A 23,933-nucleotide genomic window follows, 5' to 3' on the forward strand; every position below is an offset into this window, starting at 1 on the left:
GTGTGAGCATCGATCCCGTGCCCGTTAGGCAAAGGGGGTGGATTTTTTTTTTTTTTTTTTTTTTTTTTTTTTATCCCCCCGCCTCCCCTTTGCCCTCCCCCGGGGAGCGGGCGGGCGCAGCCCCGCAGCCCGCCGGAGCTCCGGCACCAGTACGGGCCCGCTCCGGAGAGAACGAGAGAGCCGGAATAAAAGGAAAAAGCTTCCTCGCCGCCAAAGCAGCCTTTTTTTTTTTTTTTTTTTTTTTTTTTCCCTCGTCGTCGCGGGGTTTTGCTCTTTCTTTCTTTTTCTTTTTTTTTTTTTTTTTTTTTTTAAAAAAAACCCAACTCCTCGCCGGGAAAAGCAAAACCGAAAACGCTTCCTCCCCTCGCCCCCCTTCAAAAGGCCCCCAAACAACCACCAACAACAAACAGAAAGCAAAAAAAAAGCCCCCCCCTCCAAAAAAAAAAAAAAAGAAGGAAAAGAAAAGAAAAAGCGAGAGAGCCAGAAAGCCAGAGACAAGCTCCATCGATTTCAAATCCAGGATTTTATCCAGTGCATTGATTTTTTTTCTTTTTTTTTTCTCTCCCCCTTTTTTTTTCCTCCTTCCCCCCCCCTCCTCCATTCCTTCACCCCCCCCTCCTTCTCCTCCTTCCCACCCCCCCTTTTCCTTTTCATTTTATTTTGGATCCTGCTAAAATTAGCCGGGACTGCTCTGGGTGTTGCGTGTTAATTTGATTTACTCCGGGATTCCGGCTTCCAAGACGCCATTTTCCCCCCTTTCTCGCTCTATCTCGCTCTATTTATCTATCTATCATTTATCTATCGAGCTATCTATCCGTCTGGCTGTCCGTCCATCTCCCTCTCCCCGGGTGCCTTCCCTCCTCCTCCTCCTCCTCCTCCTCCTCCTCCTCCTCCCCCCCCCCCCCCCCAGCCCTCCTCCCTCTCCGCTCTGCGTGTGCTGCGCGGCCGTGCGCTCCCCTAATCTGACAGATGAACACCGCCATGGGTTTGCCGCAACACAAGCAAAAGCACCTTTGGGGGCTGTGGCGAGGGATTGAAACCGGGATCTAAAAGAGAAGAGACAAGAAGGGGGGAATCCGAGGGAGGAGGAGGAGGAGGTGGTGGTGGTGGTGGAGGAGGAGGAGGAGGAAGAAAGAAGAAGAAGAGGAAGCTGCTAAGAAGCCCCCGCTGCCGTTTTGGGGATATGGGTTAGTAAAGGGGGGGAAAAAAAAAAAAAAAAAAAGCAAAAAAAAAAAAAAAGCAACAAAAAACCTGAGCCATCGAGGAAAGGTCTGTCTTGATGATCCGGATTACAGGAGGGTCTTACCCCTCTCTCTTTTCCCTTCCTCTCCCCCCCCCCCCCCTTTTTCCCCTCTGCATGCAAAAGTTAATGTCGTCTCCTTTTTTTCGTGTTGTGACTTTGCAATGGCGCGGAAAGGGCTTTATTTATTTGGGGGGGGGGAATATTTCTCCGCTGTGCAATGCATGCGAGTTCTCCTCTCCCCCTCCGACCCCTTCCCTCCTCATGCTTTGTGGCTGGTCGGGGGGGTGTGTGTGTATGTGTGTGGTTGGGTGGGGGGGTAAAAACCTTGCTGCTGGGAAGAGGTTGCAATTTTTCTAGGAGTTTGCATAATGTATTTATTCCCCCCCCCTTGCCCCCAACCCCTTTGGTACCCTATATATGTTCCCCCGACGGTGCCGGGGGTAGGTGGCAGCTATGTGTGTGCGTGTGGAAAGGAGAAAAGGGGGGGGGAGCCCCCTCTCCCCCCCCCCCCCCCCCCCGCTTCGTAAATTGCAGGTTAAGTGGAGCTAGAGAGCAACACTGTAACCTTATGGGGATTTTTTTGTGTGTGTGAGTGTGTGTGAGTGTGATTGTGCCGGGGGGGGGGGGGGTCCGCTGTGGTGCTCGGCGCTGGGGGGGGGGGAAACCGGGAGCGGGGGGGGGAAGAAGCGCCGGTGCCCCGGGGCGGCCGCCTCGGTCCCCGCTCTTGTTTTGACATTGAAAAGGACACACAGCCCCGAAAAGCGGCAATTTGCAGGAGCAAAGAGCTGGGGGGGGGGGGGTGGAGAAGGGGGGGGGAGTAATTAGCAACGTGGGCCCCCCCCCCCCGCTCCTCCTGCTCGGTAGCGAATTGAGGCGCGTTAATAATGGTTATTAATAAGCCGGTGATTGCAGCCCCCGGTGGCCCCTCTTCCCCCCCCCCCCCGCTCCGGGTGGAAGCGGAGTTCAGCTTTGGGCGGTTTAAATATCGCTTATATTATTGGGGGGGGGGGGGGTTGGTTTGGGGGGGGGGGGGGGTTTACAAAACGCAGCCTGCAGCCGCGGGCGGCTATTGTCAACTCCAGCCCTGGCTCAAGGCTCCCCGCTCACCTCCGTACTCCCACTCCCACTCATACTCCCACTCCCACTCCCAGCCCTTCCTCGCCGGGTTATCCCCCAGTGGGAAATCAGGTCCCTCCGGTGAGGGGGGGCCCTCCCACCCGTGTGTGAGTGTGTGCCCATCACCGCGGACACTGGCCGTCCCCTGCGCTGCCTGCCCCCGCCTGGGTGTATTTCTATGTCTAAAAAAGCAGTTGAGAGAAGGATTTCCGATTCGTTTCCGCTTCAAATAAACGGCACTGATAATCTCGGGCCTGACGCCTGATGCTAAAAGGCCGTTTACACCACCGGGGAGGCCGACCCGGGCAGCGGCAGCCTAAAAGGGAGGGGGGGGGGTACCGGGGGGGGGGGGACACCCCCAGACCCGGTCACCCCCCCCCCCTCCCTTCCCCAGGCGGGCAGGTCCCCGGTCCCCTGTGGGGTTTGCAAGGGGAGATGAAGGGGGATTCCCCGCGGGGGAGGAGAATGTGCATTGGAAAGGGGGGGGGGGGGGGGGCATGGGGAAGGAGCTGGGGGGGGGGGGGCACTACCCACCCACCCATCCCAGTGCCCCCCTTCCCCGGGCTGGGGATGTGGGTCTGTGGTTGCCGTGAGGCCGGCGAGCCGAGCTGGGCACTGGGAGGAGTCCGCTACAAGCAAATGCGACCGGCGAGGAGGGAAGGAGAAGGGAGGGGGGGGCTTCTTATTCCCCCCCCCCCCCCTTCCCGCAAGCAGAGGTGTTTCATTAGCTGCGGGGCCGTGGTGGCCCTGCCGGGGCCGTGCCAGGCCGGGTCGGGGGTATTTTTTTTTTTTGGGGGGGGGGGGGACACGACACCCGCCGTGTCGCCTTATATGTCCATCTGTCAAACGGCAAAGGATGTGCGAGGCGAGCAAAGCGCTGAGCCTGCTAGTCCTCTGCTGTCAGGGAAAGTAATGTGATCCTTTTCGTATTGACAGGAGGATTTCAGGGGTAAAGGACTGCTGGCAAATTCAATCCCATGTTGAATATTAGGGAGCCAAATGGGAAAAATTATTGATCCGACAGCCCCTGCAGCCAGGACTAACTTGGTGCAGGCTTACAGTAATGATATAATCGGCCGTCTAACGTTAGGCAGGGATAGGGCGAACCTGAGGAAACAAGTGTCTAGGACCTTTTATCGTCCACAGCAGAAAAAAATGCCCGTCAGGGAAAATGTGCAAGTGGCTGTTTCACGCACACCTTTCTGCGCTTCCTCGGCCTTTGCTGAGATTATTGCCCTCGGTCAGAAGCTCCTTCCACTCCGAGGAGAAACTTTTTTCATCTCCATTTGGGTTTTAGCTGAAAGGAGAAAAAAAGCCCTCCAAACAATGAAGTTGTACTTCAATCTCCGCTCTTAGCTCAGAAGGGTTATGTAAAAGCAGAGGGGGGGGAAGCAGAAACACTCAGTGAATGGAGACTTCTCTTCCATCTCTTATTGGCTTTGGCTTTTTTTTTTTAACTTCTCAGACTCAAAGTTTTAATTGAAACCAGAAATCTATTGAGAAGTAACTGAGCCAAGAAAACCTCTGTTTTCTCTGCAACTAGGGATGGGGAATAAATAATTTTTTGCTGATGTTATTTCAAGTTGTTTGAGCTCTTTGGTTCCTGCCAAAAAGCCCGGCATAGATTATTAACACATTATCATTTTAGGAGGATGCACTCTCTGAAATGTAATAAAATGGTGTGTTAGGTTTGTGCAGAGCCATAAACTATGCTAGTTGTTGGCAAACAAAAGAAACAGTGGCCATGATTTATTATTAATAATGATCATAACTGAGCTATTTAGCTTGACTTGATATTTACTGGGTTTCTCTACTGAGGTTGCTCAGTATCATTTCCAATAATGTACTTTGATTAAGCTGGGAACTGTTCTTTTTTAACAACTGCTATTGCCACGTGCTTAATTAACTCAAGGAGTTAAATGCTTGAAAAGGTCCAACCATCAGTTTTTGGCTTCAGATGCTGCTTAATCTCCTCTTCTGGTCTGTTTTGACCCATCCTTTGAGCTCCTTTTCCCCAGCATGCACATCTCTTAGGTGTAAGTGCCAGCTTACCAACAGGACTCTTGTTTTCCATTACAAGATTTGGCTAATCCCAGTTTCAGTGACTTTTTTTGCCCTCTCAGTAGGGCTCAATTGCTCACACATAATCTTTCCCTTCTGTTTTCTTTCCCCTTTGGACAACACCCTCCAGGACTGAAAAACTCTTGCCTTGTGCTCCGAGACTTGCAATTACACAGCAATTTTGACTCTTGACCCAACTAGTAGCAAGAAAGGCTATTGTCTAATGAAGCACGTAAAAACAGTTCTGGGATCCAACAGATTGCTGTGATGGAAATGAAAGCTGTCCCAGTGAATTGATGACTGATTTGTTTAACCATATGCCTAGGCGGTCGTTCTTGCTCCCCGTTAACTACCCATCTATGGAGTATCTGTGATCTGTGGGTCTGCGATGATGTTGAAAGGCAGCATTAATAACTGCCAAAACGTGCTCCATGATGCATGGTCTGCAGTAGGGCCAATTGAATAAGATTTAAGCCATGTTCAGAATACTCGGCGTGTCATTTTTGCCTACCATAACATGCAGGCACGCAGGGTTTTGAGCGTGTAAGTGCCGCGATTAAGCATGCATTTGAGGGTGAGAGAAGGGCATCAAATCTGTGCACAAAATAAAAGGCGGTCGGATGAAACCCACAGCGAAATCTAGCCTTGGTACTGGGAAGTCCAGGCACTCTTAGGGCAGCAGCAATCCAAGGTTCAGAGCTAGTCCAAAGCCTAGCAAGAAAGGCAACAGTCTGTGGGAGAACTTTAGCGGAGAAAGTTCCCAGCGTTTTGCTGCAGGGCTTGTGGTTTCTACTGGGACTGGTTTTGCTGCTATTATAGGTTCTGTTCTCGTTACTTTCTCTCTTTCCCACTTGATTAAAAAAAAAAAAAAAGTTTCCTTTCCTGTTATTATTGTTGAGGAAATAAAATGACTCATCCTTTTAGGAAATTGTCACCTTGATTAAAGATGGGCTTTAAAACCCCTCAGCTCCAGGTTTTAGCCTGAGGGGACTGTCAGATCTGAAAATGATTTCCAAACTTTTGAGGTTGGGACTGCTTTGCTTTCTGATACGGGCATGAAACCGGGTTGCAAGCCTTCATTGTTAGCACGGTTGCTTCTGAGGCTCACTCAAACCCTTAGAGACAGTTTCTTTCTCCTTCTCCCAACGTGAAGCCTTCACTTGATGTGGCTTCAAAAGTTCATTGTGTCTTCGGACATGCTCAGAGATGTGCTGGATGCTGGGAACAAGCGCAGCTCCCCAACAGGCACCTGGATTCTGCATTCACGTTTAACTGGTCATAGAGAGAGCAGAGTGAGGGGGATAAATGGGGGGGGGGGGGGGGGGGGAAGGAAGGCAAAGTAATTTCTTAAATTGAATAACAACAGTCAGTGAATAATGCAGCTTGTCTTTCAGAGCTGAGGAAATGTGTGAAGGAAGTAGGGGGTGGTAATTTCTGTTTATCAGCTCTTGAGAGGGAGCAGATTTAGGGGCTATTTTGCCCTTTTGGAGTTGGATTTACTTTGCAGCACAGATTGTCCAAACACAATGATGAGCTTTTACTGTAAGCTGTGGGGCAGCTGGATATGAAAAGCAATCTTCTGACATTATTTCATTTAGGCTTTTCTTGTCTTTTATGAAATTGAAAATTTTGAAGAGTTCTCAGGTTAGTCAGCTCTCTCTCCAAAAGGCCAAATCAAAATTCTGGACTTCAAACACCGTGAGGATTTGGGGGGATTTGATCCAGGCTTGATTATGATCTTTACTGCTCTAGTTTACTTCCAAGTCTAACTGGGGATCTTTGCAAGGTCTCAGGCCTCTGTATCTCTATGCTATTTGCCCTGCTGCCTGTCCACCGAACCCGTGTGCCATTGCCCATGTGTGACGATGACCCTGTTGACTTCAGATATGAAGGGGAAAGTGATGGGGCTGAAACACAGATGACAAAACAGGAAGGTGGCCAGAGAAGTACTCTGGGAATACAGTCACTGGTATTGCTCACAGATCCCAGGGTCAGGTTTACTCTTGCTTATGAGTGGGGACAGCGGTGGGACTCGTGTACATGTCCATCCAGCACAGGGGTCTGGCAGGGAAAAAAGGAGTTGTGCAGATGATAAGGATGAGTCTGAGTTGTCTTCCCTATGTAGGGCTGGTGAGTCTGATAAGCTTTTTTGAAGGCAAGCTCAGTGTGTGGAAAAGCCGTGCAGGAGGAGACCGATTTCCATGCAAACACGAGGTCAGAAGGTGGTGGCAAGGCTCTGACCTGCCCTGGTGAATACCAGAGCACAGTGTGGGCCAAGGCTTGGCTCTGCCGTGCGTGATATACTGGGATGCAAGTGCCCGGCAGAGTGGGGTGCTGGGGTCGTGGCTAAATGCCATTGTGGGGAGACTAACTTAGCTTCTTACTGCCTCTGAAGGAGAGAATTCCTCTTTCGGTAAGGGTTGCTGTGCAGTCCTGGGCAGTTAAGGGCTCTGTGAATGTGGCAGCGATGAGAGCAGTTTCCTTTACTGTAGTACAGTATCTCCTGTAATAGTGCTTGGGAAAGCTGTTCAGAAGAATGTGTGGTAGGCAAGCGTGGGGTAACCCAGGACTCACTTAAATACCTCAAAATTAGAGATGGGTTAAAGATCGGAAGCCTGAGGTTTTATGTTACTTTGAAATTTTTGTTAGCCTTAACCTTTAAAACTGAGAGATATATATGTATACAATGAATCATTCTGTTTCTGTCCTAGTATTTTAGCAGATGGGGAAGTTGGTTTTAAGATGGAAGGGAGAAAATGATGATACTCAAACCAGAGGTCAAACTGCAAGGCGTTACAGGCATGTCTTTCTTCCATATGAATCCACATATCTTGAATATCCTACTGGTGTGATTTCTAAGACTTGGACACTGGCCTAACTTCCCTGTGTGTTTCCAGACTCAGTGTATTCTGGAGTGATGCTGTGATCCATGCCTACCACTCCTTGAGTCTTGCTAAATTTTTGGCTTTGGAGAATGCAATGGGGTTTCCACTGAAACTCCTCTGAAATCCTATTAGTTTGCTAGACGAGGAAATCCTTCCTGTAGTTTTTTCTTTTTTTTTTTTTCCCTTTTTTTTTTTTTTTCTTTTTCTCTCTAAAGCCTTCCTATGGAGCTCTATAGTGGGGATTCAATAGAATTCTGCACAGGGGAATAATTCTCTGCTGAATTCTTCAGTTCTTTTTCAGAAGGGATCAGAGATGTGAAGCTTAACTGGGGGAGTTTAGTAAGTGTTCGAACGGGATTGTATACATGTAAAGTATTATAGCAGGCATCTGGGTAAAGTACTATTATATATGCCCATTGTTCCTAAGGTTGCAAAACAGTTTAAACTATTAAGCCATATATTCACATCCTTGTAACTTGCATAAACCTTCACCTAATGGGCTGAAAAATGTCATGCTTTCTCTTTGCTTGATGACAATTTTCTTCCTGAAAGGTTGAGTAAATTCTCTCCTGCTGTCAGCTGTTCCTTTTTTTTTTCCAATTTATTCAGAAAAAGTGAGAGTGGGGGAAGAAGAGGAAACACTTTTCCCCTTTAAATTATTCTAACCACATGCTTTTAAACAGGGCAGCAGTCTAACCTGCTTGACTTTGAGCTGATAAATGGATATAAACATAGGGCTTGTTGAAGGCCTCTGTCTTCTTTTGGTGTGTGAATGGGACCAAAAAATGGAGGTCGTGGTTTCTGATGCCATGACAAATCAAAAGTGTCATTGTAGGCATCCTAAAGTCAATGGAGATCTTTCAGTCTGTTGGCTTAAAGAGAGAGGCACTGTCCCTACAAATCCTGCTGGATAAGTGTCATAAATGGCATTTGCTATAGGTGCTGGTCACATTAGATCCCAGTTCTGTCATAGGAGGTAGTCACAGAAACATAGGTCCTGTTCCTCCATCCTTTTATCGGAGTTGAAGACACATCTGCTCTTAAAATATGCTGCTGTTTAAGTGAGGCTTTCAGGCCAGAACATTTTATTCAGGTTTAGCTCAGCGAACAGATCTCCCAGGGCCCTTATGGAAAACCTCTGAAAAAAATAGCGTGAGCAACAATTAAAATAACAATAAGCTGCAGTGTGTCCCTAGGTAGGAACTGGGACCCTGTTCAAACCTGCATCCATCTCCAGCTGAGGAGCAGTGGTATGGATGCCTCAGTTCAGGGGTCTCTTGACCCATCGGAGCCCACAGACCAAACTTTGCTTGGCTGGGACCTAAGTGAAAGACTCAGATTAGTAGCCAGAGACCCATATGTCATCAATGGAGAGAGGGGGCACCCATGACTGACTTGACGTTGGATTCTCCCAAATTCTGACCCCATCCCAACCTTTAGCATCCTCCTGAAGTCAGTGGCGTTGAAAGGGAATAACAACCCAAAGTCCTGGTCCTGCTTGAATAGGGATTTGAGTCGTGAATCTGCTGCTCCTGAGCTTATTTGCCGCCTCGGATGTGTGCAATGCTGCACAAAGAGCACAATGAAGTAGTTCAGCTGGAGAGGCCTTTCGGGTGTGCAGGTACTCAGCAGGCTCTTATCTCCCGTCTGACTCAACTTCTCCCAGCACTTCTGTAACCGCTTCCTCTTCAGCCTCATTAGAGGCGAAGCTACTCCTTTCCTTTGCCCACAGCAGCTGTTGGTTATCTTGCCTTTATCCCTGGCCTCGGGTCTTCCCACCGGCACGCTCCTGACTAACATTCGTGCCTCTCGACATCGCCGTCCCGGCACCGTGGGCTGCTTTTTGCCCTGTACGCACCCAGCCACGTCCGCTCGTGTCCTGCGCTGCTTTTGCCTCCTGCTTTTTCTTCTGCAATCCATGAGGCTTTAAAGGTATTTCTTGTCTTGCTGACCCAGATACTCTCTCCTCCCTCAAAGTCAAAAGACTGATACGTTCTGCAAGGCAAAGCAGTCTCAATGCCTTCCTCTAAATACCCCAAATTATTGCTCTTCTTCTTGCACGCCCTTTATATGCCCTATTTTCCCACAGTCACCCCTTGGTGCTGGGGATGCTTGGTACATTATACAGCACCAAGCAAGACACCACTGCTTACTCAGCATGGAAACACACAGTGCAAGCCTGCGTGGACAAAATCCAACCTTTCTTATTCCTAGCCTCATCTGAAGCATGCAGAATTGAGTAATATAGGATGTGTTGTTTGTACAGCCTCTAGACTGGGCACAGGATAGATCCTGGACCAAAGCCTTTTTGGTCCTCCTTGTGCCATCACTTACGGCTCTGAGGAGCGGATGCTGAGCCAAGACCTGGTGCATTCCCTATCAGATATGTTGTTGTATTTTATTTAATTCCCTGTTTTTCCTGAAGGGAGGGAAATCTGGTGTATTTGGCACTTGTGCAAACAAAAATGAAATAATGGAGGAGGGCAAAAAAAGAGTAAAGGAGGAAGGAGGAGTCCCGTGGCAGCAGCAGTAAATAAAAACAAACCTCTCGTTAATGATTTATACAGAGAAATCATTTTCCACATGTTTCAGGGTGCAGAGGGAAATGTTTGATCAGAGGGAGAAGGAGAGATTATTGCCCTACCACGAGGGTGTTAGAAGGAGGCTACTGTGTCTGATGGCAGCTCTCCAAGAGCAGAGTCGATCTAGGAAAGTTTGGTAACACAGATGATGGAATTGTGCAGGGTTTTGCTTTCTGTGAACTGGTCGCTGTGCCAAAAACCTTTCCCTAAATACCCATAAAACTTTCCATTTGTAGCCTGGAGTGGCTGCCACCACCTCCAGGATGGTGCGCTTGGCAAGAGCTGGCTAGAATGGAGCAAGCATTTGAAGTCCCTTTCTCTTGCACGTTGACACTTTTCCCCAAAGAGTTTTATGGCTGTTGTTAATGGAATAAGTTTTATCCTTGTAGTGGCACACACTGCTGCAGCTCGGGGTATTCTCTTGGATCATCTCAGGAGTCACCTTTGATTATACATCACGTCAAGAGTGACGATGCTTGGTCTCGGAGATCAGCAACCTGGTGTTGACCTGACGTAAGCAAATCTCCCGGCTCGGCTTTTTGTGTTGTAATAAGCTGGAGCACAGTTGGCATCTCATTCTGCTTTCTAGTGTCCCGGAGGCCTAATCTTCACAAGGGTGATGGGTAAAAATGACATGCCAGCTCTTGATGTCACTAGGATCAAACACTATTCCTTGATTCAGAGGTGTAAATCCAGTGAACCGAGCCCACCTTCAGAGCAGTCCTGCAGCAGTGTTTGTCTCAGAGGGCACAAGTGGGAGGAGGTTGGTCCTTTAGAGACCAGAAATCAGCACGAGGAGGTGTTTACAGGGCTGATGACCCTACTCCCTTACCCGACACCCAGATACAGCTTAAGGTTGTGAGCGAGTAGATTTATAAAACCTTGGCACAGTTCTCAGGCAGGAGCTTGTAAAAGTCCTTGGGAACATGACGGGCATCTCTCCTCCTACCGCAGATGGGTGCTTTGCTACGCTAGCTGTTGCCACAGCTGTACCTTGGGCAGTATTGCTTTTATGGGCCTTGTGATTTATGGTCGTGTCAGTTGTTTAATCATTCAGTTGGCCCTCCCTTCAGCGCTGTATGATAGTTAGTTACTTACATAGAAAGGTGACTATTTGATCTAATTATGGAGTCTCAAACCTAATTATGGAGTCAAATATGATTCCATAATCTACTCTTAATGTCTCTATGTTGAGAAGACAGATACACATGTGTGTAATGTGCACACTTACATGCCTCCGTAATTATGGATATACTTGGGCTCTCATTTATTTCTGTCTCCTTATCTTGGGGGGATGCTCCCAGCCTCATCTGGCTGTGAGAGATCTTCAGGTTATCTTGTCTTTTCCCTTCCAGTGTGGCTTTTCCTGGCTTCCTTTGCCGGGCTTGGGCACACCGAGACAGAGCCATCAGTCAGCGTTACTCAGTCACGCTGGCGGAGGTGCAGAGGGCTGGAAGCACTTGGACTCAGGGCAATCTGATGGAAACAAGTGGAGATTACATTTCTGCTGTTGTTCTGGTAACTGCCATTAATCCTTGCTCTTTGTTTTCATGTGGCTAGACCACACCTGGGAGAGCTTGCATCCCTTCCCTTCAGAGAAAGTCCTCACATAACCCACGCAAAATCAGAGGCAGAGGGGGAAGGACTGGAACAAAAGCAGTGCTGGAGACAGGGGGACCATGCAGAGGGGAACCACCTTTCTTCTTCTAATTCACCCTATTAACGAATCACATGCCTTAGTTAGTTAGTTATTTTTATAGATAATCTGAGGATTACAGGCATTCACATATGGTCATTCCACTCCCAATTATTCTTATCAGCTGAGGGTCTCATACTGTATCTGTTGTATACCCACATCTATTTTATATGTGTCTATACCCAGGTGTATCTTATAGACGGGAATTTTAGCAGTGTGTTTAAAACTGTCATGCAATAGAGAGACCAGTTTGCCCAGCACTGGAGATAGAGGCCAAATAATACATCACAGAAGCACAGAATGGCTGGGGTTGGAAGGGCTCTGGAGATCGTCCAGTCCACCACGCAGCTCAGCGCAGGGTCACCAGGGCAAGATGCTCAGGGTTGTGCCTGGTTGGGATCTGGACATCACCAGGTCATCTCTGATTCTTTATTAAGAGATGACGTTCATTTGTTTTGCTTGAAGGGGAAGTCCTGCCTTTTTTCTGTCCTGATTGACGCAAGGCTGGCGAAAGGGAGAGGGTGTTTCCTATGGGATCTATAGTGTGGACGGAAAATAGCTGTCACAGTCATTTTTCCAGCTCCCTGCCAAAGCTGGGTTGTTCTTTCGGCGTATCATGGCCACAGGAAGTAACTAAGGCTGTGGTCCAAAGATGCGATAAATCTAGCTCCGGGCTCTGAGCGGCAGATTAAACACGCTACTGGTGCATTATACTGATCCATTATAAACTCATTCTCCCGGTTCAAATTTGTTTGAAAAAATTTGCAGTGACTTAATTTTATCCCAGCAGACTTTGTATTGCATCATACTATGTCACTTGTCTGCACCATGGTGGCTTTATGGCTCATAAGTTTTACCCATCCTCTGGAACAGCCTTTAAGTTGGCATGAAGAAAGGCTTAACCCTCATCTTGTGTGCTCTGGTCCATTCGATAGAAGTGTGATCAGATGCCTGTTCCTGATCTGCACCAAACTTGTGCTGCTGGTGATCTGGTAGTGCACGGACTGCGACCACAACCACGCTTGAAATTCCTAGGTTGAAGAAGTAGGTTGGGGCTTTTTTTTTTTTTTTTGTATTCCTAATGTGGGTTAACTGAGTTCAGTGCAGCTTGCTGCATGCCAGGCTGTTGGGTTTTTATGTCCCATGATGGATTCTGAAGTTTCACTGACACTTCTCATAAAAGCAGGTTTCTGACCAAAACTTTCCCTCGGGTGTAATGTGGGTTGTCCATTGGCCTCTGCCCCAGAGGCAGCTGCCTTTCAGCAGTGGCATATATAATCAAGGAAGCAACTGGGGAGTCTTTGGAGTGAAAGGTGATATCTCATCGTTAAATATTTCTGTATAGTCTCCAGTGCTTTGTGGTGAATGGTTTTAAAAAGATGGAGTGTAAAGAGGCTTCCAGGATTTCTGATATTTTGCAGAGATTAGAGATTTAACTGCATGTCACATGAGAGAATGTGAGATGCAAAGGCAACATGATAGACGTGGGTCTCAAGAAGCTGTGGCCTCCACATTCACTATGACACTCTCAGATTTGTACCTCAGTTTCCCCTCACTTGAACCTGTTTAATAGAACTTTTTTTCTTTTGCATTTTAAGGCATTTTGGACTCTATGGATAAAGCAAATGCAGTCTCAGTAGATAGTCATGACTGGGATTACTGTACTATGGGATTTGGGCAGCATCTCTTAATCTTGCTCCAAACTCTCTGCTGGTGCTCCCAGTGCTTGAACAAATCAGAGCAACAGCACAAATGCTGGGCAGCTGAACCTGGCTTGCTTGCATTTGGCTAATCAGCATTTGCTTGTTACTAATGTGGTTGCTCCTGTGCATAGGGCAGTAGCCGTGCCAAGCATTATACCCACTTTCACTTCAGAGAGAATCCCAAATAGGTGGATTTCTCCCCCCTGCTGTGGGCTTTCACCTGTTTTTGTCCTCAGCAAATTTTCAGTTTAATCACTTTATAGCCCTGGCATCTGAATACTTGCAAGCATGAGTAGTTGCCTGAGGCAGGAGAAGGGAGCCTATTCAGAACCCTTAATGGGAGGCATCTAGTATGACCCAAAGGGAGGTCTTATACTTCAGGCCTTTGCCTCCAGAAGTGAGTCTAAGGTGCCCAGAGGAGCTGATAAGAAACATGTGAGCAGCCATAGCAAAGCTGAGCACACAGACATTTGATTATTTCTGGGTACTTATCAGAGGAAGCGTGAATCTCTCCCTAATTAAGAGCTAATGCCAACTTCTGTGAAATTTGTTGTCATTCACCTGTGAATTATCCTCCTCAAATTTAACTTGACTGCAGGAAGCCTGCTAGCGGTAACACTTTCCTCCGGGAGCTTAATTCGGATGGTAAAATGCCTCTGTAAGTTGCTTATTGAACGGGACTTGATGCTGGTGAGCCTTGGAGGCCTGGAAGGGCAGTTTGGGTGAGCACTTAAAAGTCTAGACAGCCTCCATCTCTCGGGTGTTTAATATAGTGCTAGGGTCTCCTGGAAAATCCTCTTCCTCCCTAGATTTCCAGATTTGCATATTGCCAGCTAAGGCAGAAGAGCTGCTGGAGGAAAAGTATTCATCGCCGTCCCTTCGGCACTTCTGCTTGCAGGCAGTCTGGAGAGGGGAGATGGGGACGTTTCCAAAAGAGGTTACACATTCAGAAGCCTGAAGTGAGGTTTCCTAATTAGTCAAAGCACAGGTAGCCTGCCCAAACAAGAAAGACGAGTATAATGTCCCTGCACCCAAGTCATTTAACTATTAACCCTGGAGGAGAGTAAGGAGATACCTAAAACAATGACCCAGTTAATTCTGCGTGGTGTTTGAGCACAGGGTTATTTGTTGCTACCTGCGGGTCTGGTGATATCATCATCTGCAGGCTCTCAGCAGAACAGGAGGCCAATATATTTTTAAGTGGGATTTTAAGGTGGATTTGGCATGAACTCACCTGACACTGGTGTAATGCAATGACTTTATTCATCTGTTGCTTGTTTCTACTGACCTGGAGGCACACAGCCAAGCAGGGATGAGTGTTTGGGCATCGTGACCCAGAGCTTAGGTCCAAGACCCACAACCAGACTTTGGAGCAGAAACCTGGCTTTTTATTCACCCTCCATAAAACATTACCCAATGACTCAAAACCTGAAAGACCCTTCCCAGCTCGGAGCCATGAATTTTATTTCAGCTCCCACTCCACGTAGGGTCCCAAGCGGGTTGGTTCATCTGTGGTCCCTTCCCCGTACCCGTAGTGGCTGCGGACTTATCCTGCTGCCCTGCCTGCTGAGCTAGATGCTGTCTGCCAGAAGCTTTCTCTTTTTTTACCAGCAGTGAGAGAGGTTAAAAGCCTGTGGGCGGAGGCCAGCACAGAGTGCCCATTGTACATGCGTGCATACCAGAGCAGTAACTCCCTGGAATGCTGCACAGCCGAGCTTTTACCACCTTGTGTTTGTGTTGCAGCCCAGGAGTGTGTGTACACATTGCGTCCCTCTCCAAGGAGATTAACACTGCGAAATGGCAGATAAATAGGATGGCCTTTTTTTTTTTTTTTTTTTTTTGATTGGACCAGTTGGAAGAGGAAGGTAACCCTGACTCTCATCACCTCCATAGGCACAAAGGAGAGGTGAGGTACAAGGTTGGTCAATTAGGTGGAGCAGCTCCTTGCAACTGGGTGGCTTTAATCTACTAATTGCGTTAGTAATTAACGACTACCACATGGTAAACACTTAGGTTCAAAACTATGTAAGGGCATTAACTAACCCACCCTAAAATGGGTTTGAATGAGGTAAGCATGATCCTTGTTTAACAGGCGGTGAAATGGAGCGACTTGCTGACCGCAGGGTGAGTCAAGGCAGGCGTACAGGAGTCCTTGGGTCTGTTAGTTCTTCAGGATCACCTTAAATGAGACCAGTGGCAGCAGCTCTGGGAAATGAGTCTCCTCTCTATTGCCAGAAGATGTGCAACATAAGCATAAGTGTTTTTATGGTGTACTTTTATCTACTATGAGCTACAGAAACCACCTCTAAGGCCAGATGGCAGTTCAGGTTCCATAATAGTTCTTCCTTTTTTTTTTATTTTTTTTTTCAGTGCTTGGGCTGTCAGCTTGTGCTATTTATGGGAACTTTATTTGAATTTGTGTCTGCTGGGACCTGGGTGGAGGTCACCCAATGATTTCATGGAACTCTGGGATGCTTAGGACTTTCCATTAGTAGCCATATGTGCCAGGGTCAGACAAGTGACCCATGGCCATACTCCAGTGGAAATGTGGATATATATAACTAATAAAAGGTGCTTGTTATTACTTCTTTTTGATTTTTAAGCTTGTGCAAGGTATTTTTAAAAAGCAGAAAGAAGCCAGGGGTACAAGGACACGTGATTTTTCTCGATGAGCTGTGCTTGAGTAGTCTACGCTGATAACGCTGTTATGATTTGGTGATATGTAACAAGATCATTTTTATTTCTCCATTATGGTTTATTGCTACTAACAATGACCTGGGAAATCCCTGGCTGTGCTCAGATCTTGCTTGCAGTTGGTCGAGGGGTGCGGTTTGGCAGTGTAGCAGGGCTAATCTAGCAGGGAGCTACTGCTGAAAGGGTAGGTCTGCACCCCCAGCACCTACTCCTGGCAGTGCCTTCTTGTTTCCTTTTCTGTATGCCAGAAGTGATACTCCTCTGACCCTCCAGGGAGCTGTTTCTGCTAAAGTGGCAGAAAATACCTTTGTTTCTCTCTGAGATACTCTTCTGCTAATTTTGTAGCCTGAACTGGCTTGCCATGATGGGTGGTGGCTATATGGGGGATTTTAGGGGGGGTGTATGCAAGTACCTCAACGGCTTTAAAAACACCCTATGTGTATTTTTTTTAACCAAATGTTTGGTATGTGGCTTAGCCTTCCTATGTCACTGGGTGATACATCTTTTGCCTCAGTCGAACATTATCAGCTCTTCCCATTAACTTTGACTGAGACTTTGTAAGGTCCTAAATACAAATGCTTCCGTCTCAAAGGGTTTGTCATGGTTTAAGCCCAGCCAGCAACAAAGCAAAACGAAGCTGCTTGCTCGCTCCAATGCCCTGGCCCTAGTGGGATGAGGAGAAAATACAACGAAAAGCTCGTGGGTCAGACAAGGACAGGGAGGGATCACTCACCACTTATGGTCACAGGCAAAGGACAGGCTCAACTTGGGCAAAAAAAACCCAAATCAATTTAATTTATTACCAATCAAATCAAAACAAGGATAATGGGGAGTAAAACTAAATTTTAAATCGCCTTCCCCCCAGCCCTCCCTCCTCCCCGCCTCAGCCCCACTCCCGGTTCTCTCTCCCTCCTCCCCCCGGCGGCGCAGGGGGACGGGGAATGGGGGTTGGGGTCGGTTCCTCACACCTTGTCTCTGCCGCTCCTTCCTCCTCAGGGGGAGGACTCCTCACTCGGCCCTGCTCCACCGTGGGGTCCCTCCCACGGCAGACAGTCCTCCACGAACATTTCCAACATGGGGCCTTCCCGCGGGCTGCGGTCCTCCAGTCACGGCCCGCTCCGGCGCGGGCTCTCCCAGGGAGCGGCGGCCATCTTGGGGGGCATCCATCCCCCTGCTCCCCGCTCCTCCTCCCCTCCTTCCTCACTGACCTCGGGGTCTGCACAGGGGTTCCTCTCACATCCCAATCCCCTGCTCACCGCAGGTTCCCCTTCTTAAATCTGTTCTCCCAGAGGGCGACCACCGTCACTGACGGGCTCGGCCTGGGCCAGCGGCGGGTCCGACTTGGAGCTGGGGAAGCTTCTGGCACCTTCTCACAGGAGCAGGCCCTGCGGCCCCCTCCCTGCTACTAAAACCCCACCACACAAACCCAAAACAGGGTTCAACCTGCAATGTTTTAAAGAAAGCCCGCATTTGAAAGGATGAGAGCACAGTCCCTGCTTCTGTCAGCCCAAGCCTTTGCCACAGAGCAAATACCCAAGGGCCTGAGGAGCTCTGGAGAACGTTGAGTTTAGCTTTCCTCCATTGCTCTCAATACTGAGGTCCCTGATACACCCTGCAGGAGACCCAGGGGGATCCTCCTGCACTCCCAGCATCCTAGGGAGCATCTTGGGCTGCAGAAAACCTGTGTCTGGCCCAGTGTGTAATGAATAATTCATCCAAAGTACGGTCCCTCCTAGAATAGCTGGCAGCCAAGGACACCTCTCTCGCCTGGGAAGTGGGGAAATAGGGAGTTTGAAACTCTTCTGCTTGATTCATAGGGCAACATCATGTTTTCTGCCTTCTGATCACTGGGTTATTTTTTAACCTGAGGCAAGCGTCCTCCTCTGTTTTTTTCCCTTCTAAAAGACCATGTGACAGCGAGCACTTTGAAGTAACAAGGAGGTTCATGGGTGTGGAGAGCTGGTTGCCCCCTCATTTATTTCCCAAGTCCAGAGTTGCAGGTGTTTGCAATTATACACCATTTCTGGGTTTTTTTAATATACCATTTTCATCCTTTTAGAAGTACACGTGGCTACTGTTCCTTGTTTTGTGATACCAGATCCAGGCCTCAGAAATGGCAACCAGCCTTGGTTCCCATTTTGCTTCAAGGAAGGCCCTTGAGATGCTGCAGGGGAAGCCCAAGCATGCCCTGTTTCAGTCATCTCCACACTTGTGTTTGATACATGTGCACATGCTAACTTCCTTTTTTTCTTCTCCTTTCTTTTGACAGTGGCAGATTTGGTCTCTTCTGAGCTCCCTGCAGCCTCTGGGCGATCGGGACGTTGAATTCGGCAGACAGTTACCATTCGTTCCCTGGGATCGTACCTGCCCTTGCTCTCCTCATCCCCTCCTGCGCTCCCCTTCCCTCTGATAAAACTCCAGGGTGTTGCGGTATTGCTATGGAGCCCAGGGAGACTTTGGGCAGCTCCCGGCAAAGGGGGGGCGAGGCAGACTTTCTGCCAGCCGCTGTCACCTCCGCGAAGCCTCCGCCTGCCTCCGGCTGTGCGGGGGAGACGATGCTGCCTGCGGCGGGCTCGGGGAAAGGGATCCCGGTGAGCGGCGAGAGGCTGGAGCCCGAGGAAGAGGATGAGCTGGGTTCTGGGAGAGACGTGGATTCCACTTCCAATGCGGACAGTGAGAAATGGGTGGCGGGAGATGGCCTGGAGGAGCAGGAGTTTTCCATCAAGGAGGCTAACTTCACGGAGGGGAGTTTAAAACTAAAGATCCAGACCACCAAGAGAGCTAAGAAGCCCCCAAAGAACTTGGAGAACTATATTTGCCCTCCCGAGATCAAAATCACCATCAAGCAGTCTGGGGAGCAGAAGCTTTCCAGAGCTGGGAAAAATAGCAAAGCAGCTAAAGAGGAAGACAGATCACACTCCAAAAAGAAGGTAAGTCCTATTCTTTCCCGTATTTCCCCTTTCTCCTGAAAACAGAGGGAGAGGGTAGGATTTAACCTGCTCAAACAGTTTGTGTCCAAGGCATAACCTTTGCAACGTTTGCAAAGCCTCACTTGGCCGCGGAGGAGTTAATACGGAGCGGGTATCATCCTGCACTGCCGCGTATGCTGCAGGGATGATCTTGAACTATCCTTCAGATGAACCAACTCGTAAGGGATCAAAAGTTTAGCTGGGTTTCTTCTATTTTTGTGCGTAATTGAGATTTAAGATTAATCATTACATGAGTGATAAATGAAGGAGCCCACTTCTAAACTGCTTTGTGTCTGAGCGCTAATGCTCGAGCCTTCTGGCAGTTAAAGCTTTCGACTACATTTTTAAAATACAGGTATGTGCATGGTGAACAATTGAATCCATTCCTGTATATCGGGCGAAGGGCTCCATTATTCTTGATTACAGCATTGTGCTAGCAACACTATAGTTACGCTTCAGAAAATACTTCCATTATAAGTCTCATTTTCTTCCAGATGCATATCATTTTCTTGAAATATCCTTCTGGAGAGAAATTTTTGGTACTTTAAGTTTGGGTAAAAATTGATCTTTTTATTCTTATTTTTTCATTTAGTCAAGGAGAGGAAGAGGGAGGGAAAAGAAAGAAAATCCTTTCTTTGTATGAGCTGTCTTCAGGAGCATCCTTTTGTTTCGCTGTTGGCTTGATTTTTCAATACTGTCCCCTACGCTTAGTCTTTAAAACAAATTTAGTTCAAGTGTTTTAAGCAGCACTGGTGGGGGGAGGGACACCTGGTGACTACTCATGTTATTTTGGGTGTAGTGGTGTTTTCTGTCCTATGCGTTAGACAAAGGAGCTTTGGTCGGGTTGTGGCTTTATCACAGTACAAATACTTCACCTCTGCCTCCTTAGTAACACATGGGTATCATGATGAGTTCAGACAGGAACCCAGATTTGACGAAAGACTCATGAGTATCTCCAAAAGCTGGACAAATTCATCTTGGATGTAGGCATCCACTGATGAGAGCTCGGGGCTTGGATGCCTTGCTGTGCAGAAGGTCCCTTCTTCCCCCATACCTTATACACTTGATGGATGCTCAAAGGCTACTTGAAGTCTTGAGGAGGCTAATTGCCAACGGCTCTCCCTGGAGACAGTCTGCTCGGCAGACTTAGACCAAAATTCTGATAACTCTAAATCACTTTTTGAAGCATCAACATTTCCCATTGACTCAAGGCAGAGCCCAGGGAGATTAACATTGCTCACTCTGAGAGTACATCTCTTAGAAGCTGAACTTGGGAAAAAAAACCCCAAATCAAGGGGATTTTTTTCTTAGAAACCTGCTAAATGGCATACTCCCTGTGCATGAAAAAAATAGCTCTTTTTAGCACAGCAGAGGTTTGGCCCTATAATACACTGAGAAGAGATTGTCCCACCTGTTGAGAAGGATGGGCTGCCTTCTTCGCACTGAGCAATGTCTTATTTCCACTTCCCTTTCCTCCCTGAATACTTGCAGAGGTCTCAGGGGAACTAGCGGTTGTGTGCGACCATGCTCGGTGACAGCAAAGGTGTCACAAGCAATCCCTCCATGGCCGTGCAGGGAGAAAAAAAGACTTGTAAACCACTGCCTACTATGCATGGACCGTGGAGAATATGACTGCTTAGAAATCGGAGCTTTCATTTCTATTTATCACCCAGTCAGATGGGTATGGAAGGCATGTTCCTTCCTTCATGTGGCCATCCAAAAAGGTTAAATAAATAAAGCTAACTATAAGGAAACTATGTGCAAAAAAACCAACTCCAACAACAACAAAAAAAGCACCTTGTAGTGTGGTTACGCTCAGGGTGAGACTTTAATTGCAGAAAGTTTGAAGGAGGTGGATCGTGGCTCAAACGTGGCTGCATCCAGCCTGTGCTTGTGCTGTGAGGTTTGAGCTGGCTGGTGCTGTGTTCATACCCCGTGCGCAGGCTGGAAGCGCTTTGGGACAGCACTGGCCTAATCTGGCCATTAAAACAAAACAAAAAAAAACCCCAGCAGGTGGATGCTCTGAGCAGATGGGGAGAAGGCTGCCGCACTGGCGCATCTATTAGCATAACACCCAACGGCTGCCGCGCGGCAGCTGCTGAGCTGGGGCCGTGGCGGAGAAGTCCCCAGCAGGGATCTGGAAGACCCCAGTGCTGTGATCCCAAGGGGTTTGATGCCTGCAGACCTGCAGCCTGCATCACCAGGATGGTAAATAACCTGTGTCTCTGCAGCCGAAGGGATTTCGCACACGACTGCCTCTTAGCTCGTGGGTTGCAGGATCAGGCCTTGGCTGTGAATATCTCGTATCAAGAGGTGATGAAAGGCACTATAGGAGGGGGAAGTTGGAAATCAGTGGGAGAAGGGTTCCAGTGCTGGCAGCGCGACTGCTTTCATGGCCGATGCATGCGTCTCAGGGCAGTTACAGAGATTTTGGGGGGAAGATAATTAGGAGGAAACAGCAAGTTGAAACTCAAAGGGAGCTGAAGCTGTCTGGTCCACCTGTGGGTTTCCCTGGGAGAGAGGAGCATGTAGGTACCTTCTGTGCATGTACTTGCAGACCGCTGAGAGCTGTGGTAGTGGTTAAAAAAAAAAAAAAAAAGTGATTGTCACATTTAAATGATTCTGGTGGTTTTGATATTTCAGAGTTAGGCTGTTTGGTTGCCTGTTCCTCTAATCAGTGCAAACTCCAGGAAAGCAGATACCGGCAGCAGCAGGAGGGAACAACGTGTTTAAACCAGTGGGGCAGATCTTCAGCTGGCATCACTCCATTGTCCTCCTTGGATTTTTGCCAGGAGAGTTTGGCCCAATGTACACATTTCCCTTGTGCATGGGAGCAGCGTCATATTTGGGTTTACCACCTGGCTTATGGATGCAGGGCATATACACAGGCCCCAGAGACATGTGTATAAGGATGGAGAGCTGAGCTGCAAGCGCCGTGCTCGTGTGTCTGGTGGGTGGAAGCAGTTGTCCTGCACCTCATGGAGTAGCACCTGAATTTATCTTTCCCCCTAAGGAGGAGCAAACTCTATCAGGACTTGAAAAATCACTTAAGTTTGTTGCATAATAATTTCAGCCACATCTCCAGTAGTCCCCAGTGCTTTGAAATACCACTTCAGCATTCTTGCAGGAGTTTCAATACACACAGCACAGAGGGCAAGTAATGAAAACATGGAAGCAATTTAAGTAACAGCATGTGGGTACACAAAGGACTGGTAATGCCAGCAATGTAAAAAGGGGCTGCGAACTGGGGATATAGCATTTATTCAGTGGCCACTTAAGGAGGAAGAAGATGTGCCTGTTCCTAAGCTTTCCACTGCTCTGCTAATTAGGCAATAGGGGCTAGTGCCTGATTTCTAAAGCTGTGGTCCAGGGAGCGGCGGTGATTAGAAGCGGGCTCTGTGGAGAGCCACGCTGCTCATGTGCCGAGGCCTGGGTTTTTTTGCCTTTGATTCCAGCTGCTACCCTATATTAAAAGACGTAAACATACATTAAATACTTTCCTCATGTTGCTTTTCCCTGTGAGCAATCGCCCCGGGGTTGTTATGCGATCATGAATGGGAGGGGAGGGAATGCAGGAGAGGATCTCGCTGGGTGCGGTTGCTGATGCCCCGGAGCGGGGAGGGAGGCAGGGGGTGAGAGAGAGCATCAGCGTTGGGAACCTCTGCTCTGCCGCCTTGAATGCTTGGCTGCAACCCAACAACTTTTGGGGTTTCTTTTAAGTCGTGACCACGCCAAGTTTCACATCGGCTTCCCCTTCTTGAAAATAAGAGTGAAGGTAGTTTCCTAACCCCTTTCCCGGGGCTGCTCGGAAGGTGAATCGTAGCTTGGGATGTCCGTGCGGCTGCTTGTGCGGCAATTGGAAAGCACACAAACGTTCTGTAAGCGTTTGCTCTTATTTCAACCCTTCGGCGCCTGGGGATGGAGTGGGCTGAACCCTTGCCACTTTTAAACCCTCAAATGGCTCCATTTCATTTAGTCTGATTGGAGAGGGAGGGAAGAAAAAAGCCAGGAGCCTAAAGGATGTCCTTCTGGCATGTTGGCAAGCCCTGCAGCCGCTGCTCTCCCACCTGCAGCAAGGTTGCTCGAGTCCAGCGTCCTCAGCATCACTAAAGGTGCCTCTTCCTTCAGATAAGGAAACATGCTGTCAGTCTGGAAGGGCACTGAAAGCGTGGCACCAAATGCAATGAAGCAATCCATCAGCATTCCCTGCCTGTCATGTAGCATTTAACAAGCCCCAGATGAGCTGTATTTCCCTGGTTTTGTTTTATTTCCTCTTCCCCCCCCCCCCCCCCCCCCCCCCGCATTTGCTGCTCTCTCTGTTTTCTTGTGTCTGCAAACACTCCATTTTCCACCCCCTTCTTTCTCTAAGCGTAGCCTGACAAAGTTTCTTTGGAGCTTCCATCATATGTATAATGTCCTGCTTTGGGGAATGTAAACTCATTTTTTGGTGATGATTATTGCACTGGGTTTTTTTGAGAGCTTGGGATGGGTGAATGCATTTTATTGCTGAGAGATAAGCAGCAGCAAGTCAATTGGAAGTAAAGCTTCCTTGCGTGCAGTCAGAGGAAACTCTATCCTTGGATTTTCTTGCAACATTTTTTTTTCCCTTTGAGTTCCTGTAGGTATTTGCCATTTCTCTGCAGGAAGCAGTTCTAGCACTTTTTTTGCCTTGAAATTCAATTCATTGTCTTCCTTTCCTCTGCCCCACACATGCAACTTTCTCCTGCGGTTTGCCTTTCCTTGAGGACTCTCTCATTCGCATGCTTTCCCCTTTGCACCCCTCCTTCTTCCAGAAGATCATGAACGCTTCCCCCCCTCTCCTTCCCCCTTCTTTGCATCGCTGACTGCACATTGCACTTTCCCTCCAGGTTTTCGTGTGCATCCGCAGCTCTTGTCGGATTACCCCTGTGCCGGACTCCTCTCCCCGGTGATTTGTGTGCATGATCATCCAATTGCTCATAGTGCATGCTTATTCCTTTTTGCT

General features: G+C 48.2%; 1 protein-coding gene across 3 annotated transcripts in view; it reads left to right on the top strand.

Moving 5' to 3' along the window:
- The first annotated feature begins 660 nt into the window (after positions 1 to 660).
- The window catches only part of SETBP1 (SET binding protein 1), a 265,469-nt gene continuing 242,196 nt past the window's right edge, over positions 661 to 23,933 (top strand). For 2 of the 3 annotated variants that reach the window (XM_030004549.2, XM_030004550.2), the window contains exons 1-2: positions 662 to 1,187; positions 18,250 to 18,910. In XM_030004549.2, the coding sequence (XP_029860409.1) occupies positions 18,419 to 18,910 (492 nt within the window). In that variant the 5' untranslated portion in view covers positions 662 to 1,187; positions 18,250 to 18,418. Of the gene's footprint in view, positions 1,188 to 18,249; positions 18,911 to 23,933 lie in introns of all 3 variants that reach the window. The other variant, XM_030004551.2, reaches the window with a different exon arrangement.

This window comes from Aquila chrysaetos, chromosome Z, assembly GCF_900496995.4.
Source record: "Aquila chrysaetos chrysaetos chromosome Z, bAquChr1.4, whole genome shotgun sequence".
NCBI classification, from domain to species: Eukaryota; Metazoa; Chordata; class Aves; order Accipitriformes; family Accipitridae; genus Aquila; species Aquila chrysaetos.